We start from the raw sequence: 16125 nt of genomic DNA, 5'->3' as shown, positions 1-16125 counted from the left end.
GTTGTTACTGTTCACACAGATATCAGGGGCTGTTGAGGGGTTCCCCGGGATGTGTACTACTAGCATGATGGAGCCTTTGGCCTCTATATCTAAACACTGTGATGTTTGTGTAGCCAGAGTGATTTGTAGTGTGAAGCAGGGTATAGTCAGTGCCCGTCAGAGTAATGAATGTCACTGAAGATCCCCTAACCTTAAAACGGCATGAAAATCGGTTATCTGATAGAGCTGTTATGGGTGGTGCAGCTGAGGGGTCTCGAACAGGCAGTGTAGGAAATTTAAAAAATATTTTGGGGGCAACTTTTGCCCCCACTCTCTAAAAACTGGGGGCATTTAAAAAAAAATGTGGGGACTTTAAAAAATAGTAATTAGTGCATAAAAGTTGCTAAAGCGTAGTGTGAACAACAACGTGGTTTGTGTAAGTGTGTTCTTCATCGTCGTCTTCTGGTAACCAGCTTGCAGGTGCTGAATGTGTGTTAAGAGATGAAAATTAAATGAATTGAATGAAAATAAAACTAGAACGACCGCAACGCGGACTTATGCCTCCGCCATTAGTTCATTCTGGAGTCAAAATCGCCATTTGAGGCAAATTGGAAGAGATTCCATCAAGGCGCTCCTGTGATGTTGCGTTACAGAGCTTGGAAATTGGGTGTGTGAGAGGTCACAGTGACCTTGAACTTTGACCACCAAAATGTAATCAGTTCATCCTTGAGTCCAAGTCGATGTTTGAGACAAGTTTGATTAAATTCCGTCAAGGCATTCCTGAGATATCGCGTTAACAAGCTTGAAAATGGCGTTCGAGAGCTCACCTTGATCTTTGACCTTTGACCACCAAAATCTAATCAGATCATCCTTGAGTCCAAGTCGATGTTTGAGACAAGTTTGATGAAATTCCGTCAAGGTATTCATGAGATATCGCGTTAACAAGCTGGAAAATGGCGTTTGAGAGGTCACAGTGACCTTGACCTTTGACCACCAAAATCTAATCAGTTCATCCTTGAGTCCAAGTCGATGTTTGAGACAAGTTTGATTAAATTCCGTCAAGGCATTCCTGAGATATCGCGTTAACAAGCTTGAAAATGGCGTTTGAGAGGTCACAGTGACCTTGACCTTTGACCACCAAAATCTAATCAGTTCATCCTTGAGCCCAAGTCGATATTTGAGACAAGTTTGATTAAATTCCGTCAAGGCATTCCTGAGATATCGCGTTAACAAGCTTGAAAATGGCGTTCGAGAGGTCACAGTGACCTTGACCTTTGACCTTTGACCACCAAAATCTAATCAGATCATCCTTGAGTCTAAGTCGATGTTTGAGGCAAATTTGATGAAATTCCGTCCAGGCGTTCCTCAGATATCGCGTTAACAAACATCGTACGGACGGCCGTACGGACAACCCGGATCCATAATGCCGGCCTGGCTATCGCCGGCGGAGGCATAAATTATCAAAATATTGGGGGCAACTTTTGCCCCTGGATCATGGTTTTTAGGGGCATTCTGAGATTTCTTAAGGGCATGCCCCTGGCCTTGCCCCTGGCTAAATTCCTACACTGCTAACAGGTGATCTAAGCTCCATGACTGCATGCCCAAGCCTTGCAAGGTGCGTCCTACTACTTCCGGTGTGCATCTTTTAAAATGTCTCGATTAATCTGGGGCTCCATTTAGTGGGATCCCAACAATATTATGATATATCCCATCTTTCATCATGCGGCTCGACAGCTGGATCAGCCTTCAGCTACATCAAATGACACTTTGTCACTTGACCTCTTCATGACACCTGCTCTACATTAGCATTACATCTAACCCTAACCCTTCCACACGCACTGAAGGGCTAAACCAGACCACATCTCCATTCACTCCAATGGACCAGTGTTTTACTCTCAAGAGTTCCAGGAAGTAAGGTCCTGGATTAAGCAGCACTGTCGAGTTGCAGCAAAATGGACAGTTTGTGTTGTACTTTGAAAGTTTTTATTTTTCAATCAATTTGTACATTATCAGCTTTATTTTAGCATTCAAAAGTAGCGCGAGACCCCTTCCTGGCTGTTCATTGGCTAATGAGTCATGCATTTTGGTCCTCCGCTGATGCCACTCTCTCTCTAAATTGCTCTGGGCTAAACTACCCAGGCTGTGACAAATCATCTTTCATCTTTCTGTTATATTGGTGCAGGAAGTGTTTTGATTGGCAGATAATGGTGTTTGGTGCTAGGCAGAGGTTAACACAACAGCTTCACCACAGAGATATACATTATTTTATTGGCCCTTCAAATAAAGCTGAAAACAAATGCTGGTGTCAATGTCGGACTTGCTTCAACACAGAGAGTCCGTTACTTGGCTTTTTCATCCTGTGGAGAGAAACAACATTTGTTTAACTGTTATACGACCAGTTTAGTGAATTCTGAGTTTGTTCGCATTAGTTTCCCCAAATTGTACTATGAGTCTATTACAGTGAACCCAATGGCCAGACATGCATTGGAAAAAGTCTTCTGTCTATTATATTCAATATCTAATATAGACATCTGAGATGCGTCCAGAGTCTGTGGTACCTTGATGACGCTGGCCAGCTCTTGCAGTGTCTGTTCATAGTGGGCTTCCATACTCTTCAGGTTCTCGGGCTTCACGATCTGCTTATTGATCCCGGGGCTGCCTGCCTCCACCACCATCTGCAGGAAGTTCTTCTCCTGTGGAATTCCAACAGTTGTTTTGTTTCATAGGAACATAGTGAACATCTGTCATGAGGAGAAATGTGGGCATTTCTCACCTGTACTCCCAACAGAAAGGTGAAGGCCAGACCAGTTTTCCCAGCCCTCGCTGTTCGCCCAACCCTGTAGCAAAACACAATAAGATGGAGATGCACAACTACGCCACATGGAGGATTGTTACATTTTCTGCATTGCCCAAAACGATGTGGTGAGTGGACAGCTTACCTATGTATATACGTCCTGATGTACTGTGGTGAGTGGACAGCTTACCTGTGTATATACATCCTGATGTACTGTGGTGAGTGGACAGCTTACCTGTGTATATACGTCCTGATGTACTGTGGTGAGTGGACAGCTTACCTATGTATATACGTCCTGATGTACTGTGGTGAGTGGACAGCTTACCTGTGTATATACGTCCTGATGTACTGTGGTGAGTGGACAGCTTACCTATGTATATACGTCCTGATGTACTGTGGTGAGTGGACAGCTTACCTGTGTATATACGTCCTGATGTACTGTGGTGAGTGGACAGCTTACCTGTGTATATATGTCCTGATGTACTGTGGTGAGTGGACAGCTTACCTGTGTATATACGTCCTGATGTACTGTGGTGAGTGGACAGCTTACCTGTGTATATACGTCCTGATGTACTGTGGTGAGTGGACAGCTTACCTGTGTATATACGCCCTGATGTACTGTGGTGAGTGGACAGCTTACCTGTGTATATATGTCCTGATGTACTGTGGTGAGTGGACAGCTTACCTGTGTATATACGTCCTGATGTACTGTGGTGAGTGGACAGCTTACCTGTGTATATACGTCCTGATGTACTGTGGTGAGTGGACAGCTTACCTGTGTATATACACCCTGATGTACTGTGGTGAGTGGACAGCTTACCTGTGTATATATGTCCTGATGTACTGTGGTGCATCGTAATTCACAACACATTTGACCCCGTCGATGTCGATGCCCCTGGCAGCAGCATCGGTGCTGATCAACCTTTAAGACCATAAAGTCATTTTGATACATTTTCCTTGAAAAGGCAGAATTTCTGCAGTTTTCAACATGGACCCTATTTTCCTAACTTTTTGTGTCTTACAGACAATGTACACCGGATGCATTACGGCTGCGTTGCGGATCCGGCAAAACTGATGGATCGACTCTCGCCCATGTTAATTGGTGGACGATACATGTTAATTGGTGGGCGATACATGTTAATTGATGGGCGATACATGTTAATTGATGGGCGATACATGTTAATTGATGGGCGATACATGTTAATTGATGGGCGATACATGTTAATTGATGGGCGATACATGTTAATTGATGGGCGATACATGCGGTACGTAAAAATGATGCACCCGTTCTATATTTGTCCATGAGTGGACAAAAGTACATGAGTGTGGGTCTGTTTGCAGCCGTACCGCATCTGTTCCGGAGGCGGTGTACATTAGCCCTAGGACAAGTGACTGAAATTTTCTCCGTCAGTGACTAATCTGAACAACATTTTCTGAATTTGGTCCATTATACATATTTGGTCCTTTTCACAGCAATCGTTTTGAGGTGGTAAAGCAGTTGTAACCAATAACATTAATGAGGGCACTGGAACATCTAAATGGAATGGAACTGCTTTACAGCTGAAAAACGGTTGCTATGAAGAGGGTCTATTGAGCAAGATGGCTTCAGCCAGCAGGTAGCTGCACAGGCTGCAATGTCATCAGAAGGGGCACACAGAACCACCAATGTACATCAAATTAAAGTGCTTATTTCTGCCACCGACAGGCTCAGATTGTTACTCTAAGTGTCTGACAACATGGAAAGGAGAGAAATTGAACACTTTTCTTTACCTTCCACTTGATCTGGTGTGTTTGCTGCTGTGTGTGGGGGTTAGGGTTAGGTTAAGACTCGCTCAAGAGATGTCTTTAGAAGAAGAGGAGAAAAGTTGAGGTGTTGCCTTTCTAGCTGTAACTTTCTGCAACAACTCAACTCTCGCGAGACTTCTCCTTGAGCGAGACTTTGTCAAACACACTGGATCAAGCGACAGGTTAAGGGTTCACGTTCTCTCGTCTCCATGTTGTCAGACACTTCTAACAACAGTCTGAGCCCGTCAGTGGGAAAAACAAGCAGTTTAGCTGGACGCTTCTGTGTGGCCCGTCTGATTACATTGCAGCCTATCAGCTGCCGAGTGGCCCCATGCGTTTTCGCTCAATACTGGAAAAAATTGTTGTCCCGATTAGTCACAGACACAAAAAAGTGAGGAAAATAGGGTTAAATTCTCCTCATACACCACTGCAGCAATTGATGTCATATAAGCTGCTATGTATTGGATACTTACTTTGGACACAAATTCATGTCTGATACCTAAACATGACAAAAAGGCCCGAGGTAATATTATCTTATTCAGTGTCCAGGGCCATATTTGAATTATTATTAGAACTTATTTATATTCACAGCTTGGCAATGAAGCTTGAATGCTGGTGCAGATCATGCTCAAAGCAAATAACAGCGATGGTATACACATACACATGCGTGCGCGCGCACACACACACGCACACACACACACACACACGCACACACACACACACGGGCACACATAAGAACACATGACACACACACTCACAGCTGGATCTTTCCCTGTTCAAAATCCTTCAGCGTCTTCTTTCTCTCACTGGGGGAGAGTCGGGAGGAGAACTCGGCGGCCTGCACTCCTCCGAAGAGCTGCACCAGCAGGTACAGCCTGCGGAAACACAACAGCACGACCGAGTGAGTGAATGAAACATACATGGAGCCTGGCAGGTAACATATGAACAGGAAACAGGAAACAGTATTATGACAGGCCCAGCTCACCTGTGTGCAGCCTCCCTGGAGTTGGTGAAACACAGGACGGGGCTGAACTTCATGCGCAGGATGAAGTGGAGGATGAGGAGGGGCTTTTTGCTCAGCGTGCAAGGCACATAATACTCCTGCAGGAGACAACACATCACACACCAACAACCTGACATGCCTGGCCTGCTAAGTGCAGTGAGTCATAGGGATGGGACAATATGCCCATATCCCCCCATATCCCCCCTAGCCACTCTAAACACCCCTCGAATCCTGACTCTCTACCACCTTCCTATCCCTATGCCCCCCTCCTCCACACCACTAGGGCTGGGCGATACGACCAAAATCTCATATCCCGATATAGGTCATTTCATATCCGGATAACGATATACATCACGATATAGCATATTTTCTGTAAATTCAATTTATAGTTGATATAAAATGACCACATGGTTATTTATTTGTGTTAGCAGTTAAACCAGTTAAAATGTTGTCAAACCTCACCAAGGATACATGCATTCAGAATACAGATAAGCATGGCTATTATTTACAACACAAATAATAATAATTAGTTGCAGGGCAGTAGAATGAAACACAAACTGAACCACACCACCAGTTTGATCTTCAAAGATTATATTAGAGCAAAGCGGGTAGAATAAAAGTTATTTAGCCTATAGTTCAGTCCAGTTCTCTCAGTTCGGTTACTGAACAAAAACAAAACAAAACAAAAATGCTCTACTTCGGGATTTCCATGTTACCAGTTCAGTTCACTCAACAAAAATACTCCACTCCGGGATTTCACGGGTATCCAACACAACTCTTAAACCCAGGGAAAGCTATAAGCTAAAGCTAACGATAGACGTTTTGTTGTCGGCTCCTCAATGGATTTCCTTGGGATGACGAGAGGATGGGAGGAGACATTTTGCCAGGTTTAACGTTAGGAGGACACACGCAAATATGGATCAAACGTGGACTTAACACAGCGCAAATGCCTGGTTAGACTAGGCGGACGGAGTGGAGGTAACATCTCCCTGCTCTTTAGCCTACTCACCGACTGATTTGTGCCACTTATAAAGGGACGCAAGGGGCTTGTTGACACAGAGTCTGGTGTGTGTGTGGACTGTGGACGTGAGTCAAAAAGAAAACAGAATGACGAAAGCACAGCGTCATCCAAATGACGGACAATATTGCCGTAAAGAAAGAGTGTGATTTGCCACACGGCGATATAAACGATAGAGCATCATATTAAACGAAATACATTTTCTATCGTCCAGACGAAATATATCGTCATATCGCCCAGCCCTAAACAGCACCCATATCCACCTAGCCACGCCCCGAATCCTGACTCGCTACCAGCTTCCTATCCCTATGGTCCTTTTCCCCTCCTAAACTCACTAAACACCCATGACTCAGTGAGTGAGTGAGTGAGTGACTGACTGACTGACTGAGTATTCTGACTTTTTCAACCCCTGACCCTTGCGGGGCCGCTGGGCTCCTGCTGTGAGGGGAAGAAACAACATCATCAACAACATTCCTCTGCCCAGTGCTCTTCCTCCCATGGTGTGCCTGTGCTGCTCCTCCCTGCCATGGTGTGCCTGTGCTCTTCCTCCCTCCCATGGTGTGGCTGTGCTGCTCCTCCCTCTCATGTGTGCCTGTGCTCTTCCTCCCTCCCATGGTGTGGCTGTGCTGCTCCTCCCTCCCATGGTGTGGCTGTGCTGCTCCTCCCTCCCATGGTGTGGCTGTGCTGCTCCTCCCTCCCATGGTGTGGCTGTGCTGCTCCTCCCTCCCATGGTGTGCCTGTGCTCTTCCTCCCGGGCCAGGTCTTACCGTCAGTCCTTCAGGGAAGTTGAAGCGCTCTTGGTTCTGGGAGCCGGGTGCTGCTAGACTGTGGATGGAGCTGAAGAGTCTGGGCTGGTGAAGGCCGAGCTGCTGCAGCTTCTCGGGGTTCTGCGTGAGCGTGGCGGAGAACAGCAGCTTCTGCAGGGGCATCTGGGGTGGAGACAGGCTGCAGGAGGCGGAGGAGCCACAAGGAGGCAGTGACATTTCCATTCGCATTTGATTTGACTGACGACAACGTTCAGGGCCTATCCACCTTATTTTTGAATGCCCCACTGTAAAAAATAATTGTGGGTACAAGGTCCGGTTTAACGTGACTGTTACTGTTGCAGCTTGCCATTTCCTTTGTTATACTCGGCTGCAGACCAGAATTATAAACCGGAAACTGGAGTACGTTATAAAAGTTATAAATATAGTCGAGTAACAGTGTTACTCGACTAGACATGGTTAAAAGTTAAATCAATTTGGTCATTCAGTGGCGTTTTACTGCCATGTAAAGTAACTATTACGCTAGCCGCTAGCATTAGCCACAGTAGCCGACTACCCACAATGCATTACGTTATCCCAGCACCCGAACGACACGGCTGTAGAGCAGAATGGCTCTGCTGTAAAATCCTCATAGACGTTTTTTTTGTCAAGTTAAAACCATAGACTGTAAAACAGTCTATCACACCGGAAGCGGAAGAAGCACCCATCAGGCATCATGGCAGCTAGAAATAAGGTGGATAGTTTGTTTTCTTTTGTCTGACTCTGAACCATAGTGGAAAGGTGCATTTCTGTATTTGGTTTGATTAGGTTCCTACGGCCCAATTACTGTACGAGCGAACCACAGCTAACAGAAGTCATATGGACTCGCATAGCTTGTCGTTTTTGGTGGCGGAGGGAGTCCAAATCAATCTGATTCCAGTCTTTGTAACTTCAGCTAAGCACGATGGACTGCTCTGTGTTCTTCTGTGGTGTTCACATAAAGAAAAGGCTGAATATGGGTATTAGTCCAGATGATGGTTTGCCTCCAGTTCATTTTGTTGCACTAGGGCGGCTTTCCATGCATGTACTGCTGCCTACCAGATGCCAACATCTGTCTCATACCCATCTAAATAAACAAACAAAAACAAAAAACACTTTTTTGGGTTGTTTTATGTAGTTGATGCACGTGACGGCAGTTGGAAAACTCTACATTTTCAGGAGTCTCAGTGGTACACAAGTTCAAATGGCGGATCTCACCTGATGATCTCACCTGGACAAACAAACTAAACTACTGAAGGAGTAAATGGTCCAGCTTTTGAATGACTGCTCCAAACATGCTTGATGTGAATACACCTTATTAAATAGTGAATTCTTTTTTTTTACCCATTAGGTAGGGGAAATCTATGTTTTCCTATCTTGTGAGACCCTGAGGGTTCTGCTGACAGATGGACCCACCTGGCTGCAGTGATGTACGCCGGCTCCGTCCTCCTGAAGACAGACACGGCTTCAGGTCCACTTCCTGATCTGTACACCGCCTTGGTTACCTGACTGAGCCAAGACTGATGCATGCTGTCAATCATCCGGTCGGCCTCATCGATAATCTGTTGATGAAAACTCTTGACACTTATTTGACTTCCATGCTGTTGTTTATGATCTACTATGTGCTGCATTTTTCTAAATGTATCGGTTTCAGACATATTGCTTTTGTTTGTTTGTCTGTCATGTTTATTTCGAATATGTATGTAAACAAAACAGAGACAATATACGGGGCCTTCAAAATTACACACGTTAACAAGTCGATTGAAATAGTATTATGAAATAAAGATGAAGGGGTAACAAATATAGACATATTCGAAAAGGAGTGAGAAGAAGTACAAGTTATTAATTCCCACCCCTTTTCCACAATCCTAAATTATTATATTTATACTTACATAACACATACTGAAATATCCACATATATACATATATATATACATGTATATGTACATACATACTGTAAACACATACACATTACGTTACTTTTAAGAACTCACAAGAAATCTGAGCTGTTCCAGACATAAGCCTGAGTTCTTGTTGATGTGATCGACCAGTCGCCCTGGGGTGGCCACAACGATGTCTGCTAGACTGCGCCTCACGCCCGCTCTGAAAAAATAAACACAAATAAACACAACGATGTCTGCTAGACTGCGCCTCACGCCCCCTCTGAACAAAATAAATACAAATAAACACAACGATGTCTGCTAGACTGCGCCTCACGCCCCCTCTGAAAAAATAAACACAAATAAACACAACGATGTCTGCTAGACTGCGCCTCACGCCCCCTCTGAAGAAATAAATACAAATAAACACAGAAATAAATACTGCGCCTCACGCCCCCTCTGAAAAAATAAATACAAATAAACACAACGATGTCTGCTAGACTGCGCCTCACGCCCCCTCTGAAAAAATAAATACAAATAAACACAACGATGTCTGCTAGACTGCGCCTCACGCCCCCTCTGAAGAAATAAATACAAATAAACACAGAAATAAATACTGCGCCTCACGCCCCCTCTGAAAAAATAAACACAAATAAACACAACGATGTCTGCTAGACTGCGCCTCACGCCCCCTCTGAAAAAATAAACACAAATAAACACAACGATGTCTGCTAGACTGCGCCTCACGCCCCCTCTGAAAAAATAAACACAAATAAACACAACGATGTCTGCTAGACTGCGCCTCACGCCCCCTCTGAAAAAATAAACACAAATAAACACAACGATGTCTGCTAGACTGCGCCTCACGCCCCCTCTGAAAAAATAAACACAAATAAACACAACGATGTCTGCTAGACTGCGCCTCACGCCCCCTCTGAAGAAATAAATACAAATAAACACAGAAATAAATACTGCGCCTCACGCCCCCTCTGAAAAAATAAATACAAATAAACACAACGATGTCTGCTAGACTGCGCCTCACGCCCCCTCTGAAAAAATAAATACAAATAAACACAACGATGTCTGCTAGACTGCGCCTCACGCCCCCTCTGAAGAAATAAATACAAATAAACACAGAAATAAATACTGCGCCTCACGCCCCCTCTGAAAAAATAAACACAAATAAACACAACGATGTCTGCTAGACTGCGCCTCACGCCCCCTCTGAAAAAATAAACACAAATAAACACAACGATGTCTGCTAGACTGCGCCTCACGCCCCCTCTGAAAAAATAAATACAAATAAACACAACGATGTCTGCTAGACTGCGCCTCACGCCCCCTCTGAAGAAATAAATACAAATAAACACAGAAATAAATACTGCGCCTCACGCCCCCTCTGAAAAAATAAACACAAATAAACACAACGATGTCTGCTAGACTGCGCCTCACGCCCCCTCTGAAAAAATAAACACAAATAAACACAACGATGTCTGCTAGACTGCGCCTCACGCCCCCTCTGAAGAAATAAACACAAATAAACACAACGATGTCTGCTAGACTGCGCCTCACGCCCCCTCTGAAAAAATAAATACAAATAAACACAACGATGTCTGCTAGACTGCGCCTCACGCCCCCTCTGAAAAAATAAATACAAATAAACACAACGATGTCTGCTAGACTGCGCCTCACGCCCCCTCTGAAGAAATAAACACAAATAAACACAACGATGTCTGCTAGACTGCGCCTCACGCCCCCTCTGAACAAAATAAATACAAATAAACACAACGATGTCTGCTAGACTGCGCCTCACGCCCCCTCTGAAAAAATAAACACAAATAAACACAACGATGTCTGCTAGACTGCGCCTCACGCCCCCTCTGAAAAAATAAACACAAATAAACACAACGATGTCTGCTAGACTGCGCCTCACGCCCCCTCTGAAGAAATAAACACAAATAAACACAACGATGTCTGCTAGACTGCTGCGCCTCACGCCCCCTCTGAAGAAATAAACACAAATAAACACAACGATGTCTGCTAGACTGCTGCGCCTCACGCCCCCTCTGAAAAAATAAATACAAATAAACACAGAAATAAATCATTAGGACAAGCGGGTTTTTCCATTTGCAGTGGGATATTTTTTGGAATAAATGTTAGCATATCTATAATGTATGTCATCTAGACAATGGAAGCATCTTTGGACACTTTTGGGTGGGCAATCCTTTAGTCACTTCACTTGGTATGGTCTTCAAATCATTTTGAAAGGTTCAATCAATATTTTGAACATGAACAAGTAGAATCGAAGGTCATGAACTGCGGGTCGGGTCATGACCGAAAGGACCACATTGCCGATACAAGCGGTCGGAATGGGTTTCCTCAGGAGCCAGGTGAGGTGGTTCGGGCATCTAGTAAGGACGCCTCCCCAGGGAGGTTTGCCAGGCACGTCCAGCTGGGAGGAGACCACGGGGCAGAGCGAGGACTCACACTGGCCTAGGAATGCCTTGGGATCCCCCAGTCAGAGCTGTTGAATGCGGTCAGGGGAAGGGAAGCTCGGGGTCCCCTGCTGTTACCACCTTCGCAACCCGACTCTGGATAAGCGGTTGAAGATGGACGGATGGATGTTGAATCCAAATGAGCATTCAAGCAAACACATTGTGAACTCAAGGGATATAATAACACCCAAAGAAGTGTTCAAAATCAAAATGTGATTTTATAGTAGCGTTAAACGCAACAGTCCACATAGCTTATGAAAAATCCTGGTTACTGTTCCATGTTTTCATTTTCATACTCACCTATTTTCAGAGAGTGAAGCCTGCTCTGCAGCAAAGGACTTCTGACCGGCCAGCGTGACGACTTTCAGAGTGGTTCCCTCACAGTACGATGTGAAAACTTTGCAAACCTATATGGAGCAACATATCAGACAAGCTTTTCAAATCTCTGCAGCGGTATTAAGTCTTTGTGCAGATGTGGTTTTTGAAGCTTAGTTACCTGCTGGGCTAGCTCTTTGGTTGGCAGCACGGCCAACGCCCGGACTTCACACACAACCCGCTTCATCAGTGCCTAATGATAATGGAATGGAAGGAACACATCATATAACATGAGCAAGTCTCGCCCAAAGATCATATATCAAACAAATCAGTCAGTCTTGTCAGTTGAACTTCCGATGCTTTACTGGCTCCCTTATTTATGGCTTTGAGAAACAGTTGTTCATTTTCTCAAAGCATATCCAAAATCTAGATAGATACAACTCAAATCCTGTTAGGTTGGATTTTTATTATTATTATTTTTTGCTTCTGGCGGTTCACCTGTATGACAGGTATGACGAATGCTAGAGTCTTGCCGCTGCCAGTTGGCGCAGACACACAAACATCTCTGGGCTTATAGCCTCCTCGTCCAATCAGCAGCCCTTGGTTTGCACTTTCCAAAATGGCCGGGATGACCTCTGCTTGCACTGCACACAAAAAAAAAGGTTACAATTAGGGATGGGCGCGAGTACTCGGGTACTCGAGTACTCGTTCATAACGTCAGTACTCGAGTAACGTTTCCGCTGTCCGGGTACTCGCCCCACTCCCCACCCCTTTAAAAATGGTCTAAATCTACGCATGCATCGTTATGTGGATCTGGCAGCATGAACTGCACGGGCGTCAAGTCAGCCAGAATGTACAAGTACATCATCCGCTTTGTTGATTTCAATATAAAAGGCTTATTAGGTAAGTTGTAACCTTATTTATTTTGAGTAATGCGTTACAGCCATAGTTTCACGCCATATAACATCACAACGAGTATTTTGATACAAGGTTTGCTGCTTCGTTCGTTGAAATACCCTTTTCTCCTCCAACGTGCATAAATAAGCTATTTACTTTTGTTTAAGTAACATTATTTTGAAAGTTTTAACCGGAAGTTTTCCAGCTCATCCCGAAAATGGTGGCTGAAGATATGCTCCCGAAGGAGACAGATGCACGCTTCTTCATAGCGCACGCCCGATAAAACTCATTCAAAACTTTGCAGTAGTTTACTGACTACACTGTCGTTTCCCATAACGTTAGTCACAAGAAATGTGGAGAAATAATCGCTTTTTGGGAGACAATCGTTTCATGGTGATCACTATTTAGCTGCAGCTGCAACGTTAATCACACTGGTCAGTGGTCAGTTTTCACTTTTTGGCAGAACACCGGACCTTGTAATCCGTGGATTTACGTTAGTGTAACAGTGATCATGAAGTAAAATGGATGATACTGGACAATGGACATGTATTGGAATTGAGCCTTCGCTTGTTTCACAACAATATTGTCCGCTCCGAAGCGCTAATGCCATCCATCCAACCATCGGAGATGCTGTCTGAGGTAGGCTTTAGACGTTAGCTTAGCCTTAGCGTCACCTCACCTAATATCACAGTCAGTCAGTCCCTCTCCTCACATGCTCCAGGTAACGCTTTCTCCATGCAAAAATGCAAACGTTATGTGTGAACAGCCCCACACACAGCAGATTACCCCTGCTCCGTCATTACCATAGTAATCACACAGACCCCCCCCCCCCCCCCCCCCACGCGCGCACGAGTACTCGAGTACTCGTTCATAATAGAAGGAGAGTACTCGAGTATTTAAATTGCTTAAAATGCCCATCCCTAGTTACAATGTTCTTCACAATGCGCATCCTAATGAACTCGTTAAGGCATCCTAATGAACTCGTTAAGGCATCCTAATTAACTCGTTAAGGCATCCTAATGAACTCGTTAAGGCATACACGCAAAATGAAAATCCATTCATCCTCAATCTGTGTCCTCACCTGGAAAGAAGTGTTGGATCCCATTGTTTTCTAGCTTCTTCAGAAGCCGAGCAGAAATTCCCTGGACTTCAGAGACGGGGATGAGGTTGCTTTTAATGTCTCTGTGAATCATGTCGGGCTGAGCGAGCCACTGAGGCAGGACTCGGTGCACCTGGGAAGAGAAGAATAGTATTCAAAGTATGTGATTTTTCCTTTAATAGTTATCATCCAGTTAGTTTCTCAGATGCTCAATTTAGAGAAAAGTGGGAATTCAAAGCCATGCAGAGTAATGAGTGATACTTCCAGTCAGGAACGTCACTTTACCTTTTGGACCGGTTTATTCTCAAATCCACCAAGGATTGTGAAACCGGTCTGAGCAGAACTTTTCCCTGCATCCTGTTTTGTTCTGCTGTCTTCTGCCCCCACTTCTTCTTCTCCTCCTGTGTCTTCTGCCCCCACTTCTTCTCCTCCTCCTCCTGTGTCCACCTGTCCATCTCCTCCAGGCACAGGAGCGTCCGAAGGACTTTTGACTAAACTGCCTAAAATACCAAGAAGGGCATTAAAGACGAATTGTAACTGAATAGCATGAGTGTGTTATACATGTATTTGTGTTTTATCTTGTATGTATGTACGTTATATTAGTTACAGAACAGTTTCAAACAGGTTAGAAGTAATCCATAATCTAGTATCTTTGGTTGATTGCTGATGGGTTGCTGCTATATTTTGTAGCATGCTCCAGTCAGGCTATGATGATCTTTCCCTCAGTATCAGCTCTTCAAATCCCTTGTCTGAAGAAAGCACTGAAAAGTATAGATTGTGAACTAGAGACCCCAGGTGCCTGATCATGTTTTGCTTCTGGCTAACCTAACAAAAACTTCACCAGCTATTGTGAAGCACAGTAATGTTAAGCACCAGAACACCAGAGACACTATAGATGTTAGAGCCACACAACACAACAGCAACAGCTGGGACCATCTGGCTAATACTGTATTACCGGTATTCAATTGTAAGGTTTGATTTCTTTTAGAATGCTCACTATTGTTGAAAGTAGTCAAGATATGCCAAAAGAAATTTTTTGGTTCCAGTCAAAATCATCTAGGCGATTATCGTGATTGATTGTGATGATCACAATGTCTAGCAAAATAATCACCATTAACATGATCAGATTTTAGACAGTCAGTTCTCTGATTTACAGCTTTTGGAATAAGTTGATCATCATGTGACGTATATGAGCACAAGCGCACACCTGCTCGATCATTCTTCTTCTGTTTCTCTTTTGCACCTTTCTTCGTCTTCTTCTTCTTTCCAGTGGCAAGCTCTTCCTGGGTGACAGTGTCAGAAACCTGCAATGGCACCGTTACTTCTTTACTTTCCGTTACTTCCGACTTCCTCCTCTTTGAGTGCTGGGGCTCTTGATTGCTGTCCTTTTCAGCTTTCCTTTTCTTTTTGACATCTTTTTTCTCTGTTTCTACTTCAGCCAGCTGTTCCCCGAGGCTTGCTAGACTCTGTTTCTCCTTCTCTTTTGCCTTCTGCTGCAGCTTAGCCAGTAAAACCTTGGACCGAGACTCTTTGTTTGACACACTCTCATCTTCATCATCTCCAAGGTATCTGCGAACATGAGAGAAATCACATAGATAGACGCTCAGTGGAATGAAACCATGGTGCGTTTAGTAGCTAAGGTTATATAATGTCATGAGTGAAACACCAACCATTTCAGTTTCATTCATACAAATAAGAGGCAATACGTATCAAATGAAAAGAATAACACAATCCTACCTGTTCATAAGAAAAAGAGACATTTTGATAGGAAGATTTGTGTTATAAAAAGTTCCCCCTTGTTGTTTGTATTTTCAAGTATATTGCATCGAGAATGTGGATAAGAAAATATTCACAGCTACTTTCTCGTGTGTTGTCCACTCCAAACCCCACATGGCGCGCAGAGATGACGTCAGTCGCCGTTTGGGTCTAGCTCCGGCCGGAGCCAGTACAGAGCACGCCCCCTAAGTACAGAGCACGCCCATAAGCGAGAAATGGAGAATTAAAATAATAAACATAATCGTTTAAATTGACATTTGACACGCGTAACGTTTTTTAAAACTCAATCGTAACATTAAAAA

The 16125-nt window shown here is 44.2% G+C and overlaps 1 protein-coding gene across 1 annotated transcript; it reads right to left on the bottom strand.

Moving 5' to 3' along the window:
• Positions 1–2085: 2085 nt before the first annotated feature.
• Positions 2086–15924, bottom strand: ddx51 (DEAD (Asp-Glu-Ala-Asp) box polypeptide 51). Its single transcript, XM_083643159.1, has 16 exons — positions 15785–15924; positions 15255–15616; positions 14333–14547; positions 14030–14180; positions 12550–12695; positions 12233–12304; positions 12037–12143; positions 9356–9464; positions 8778–8923; positions 7347–7524; positions 5544–5659; positions 5317–5433; positions 3594–3695; positions 2753–2816; positions 2538–2672; positions 2086–2336 (listed from the first exon to the last, which is right to left on the bottom strand). The coding sequence occupies exons 1-16, from the start codon at positions 15805–15807 to the stop codon at positions 2319–2321; spliced, it is 2061 nt and encodes a 686-aa protein (XP_083499285.1). The 5' UTR covers positions 15808–15924; the 3' UTR covers positions 2086–2318.
• Positions 15925–16125: the final 201 nt, after the last annotated feature.

This window comes from Poromitra crassiceps (genome assembly GCF_964638095.1).
Source record: "Poromitra crassiceps genome assembly, chromosome: 9".
Taxonomy (NCBI): Eukaryota; Metazoa; Chordata; class Actinopteri; order Beryciformes; family Melamphaidae; genus Poromitra; species Poromitra crassiceps.
This window is presented reverse-complemented; position numbering and strand designations above follow the sequence as displayed.

Coding starts and splice junctions, on each gene's coding strand:
- ddx51 (XM_083643159.1), bottom strand. CDS start 15,807: ATGTCTCTTTTTCTTATGAACAG. Junction 12,696..14,029: donor GATCCAACACTTCTTTCCAG/GTGAGGACACAG, acceptor TTTTGTGTGCAG/TGCAAGCAGAGGTCATCCCG. Junction 7,525..8,777: donor GCGTACATCACTGCAGCCAG/GTGGGTCCATCT, acceptor CGCCTCCTGCAG/CCTGTCTCCACCCCAGATGC.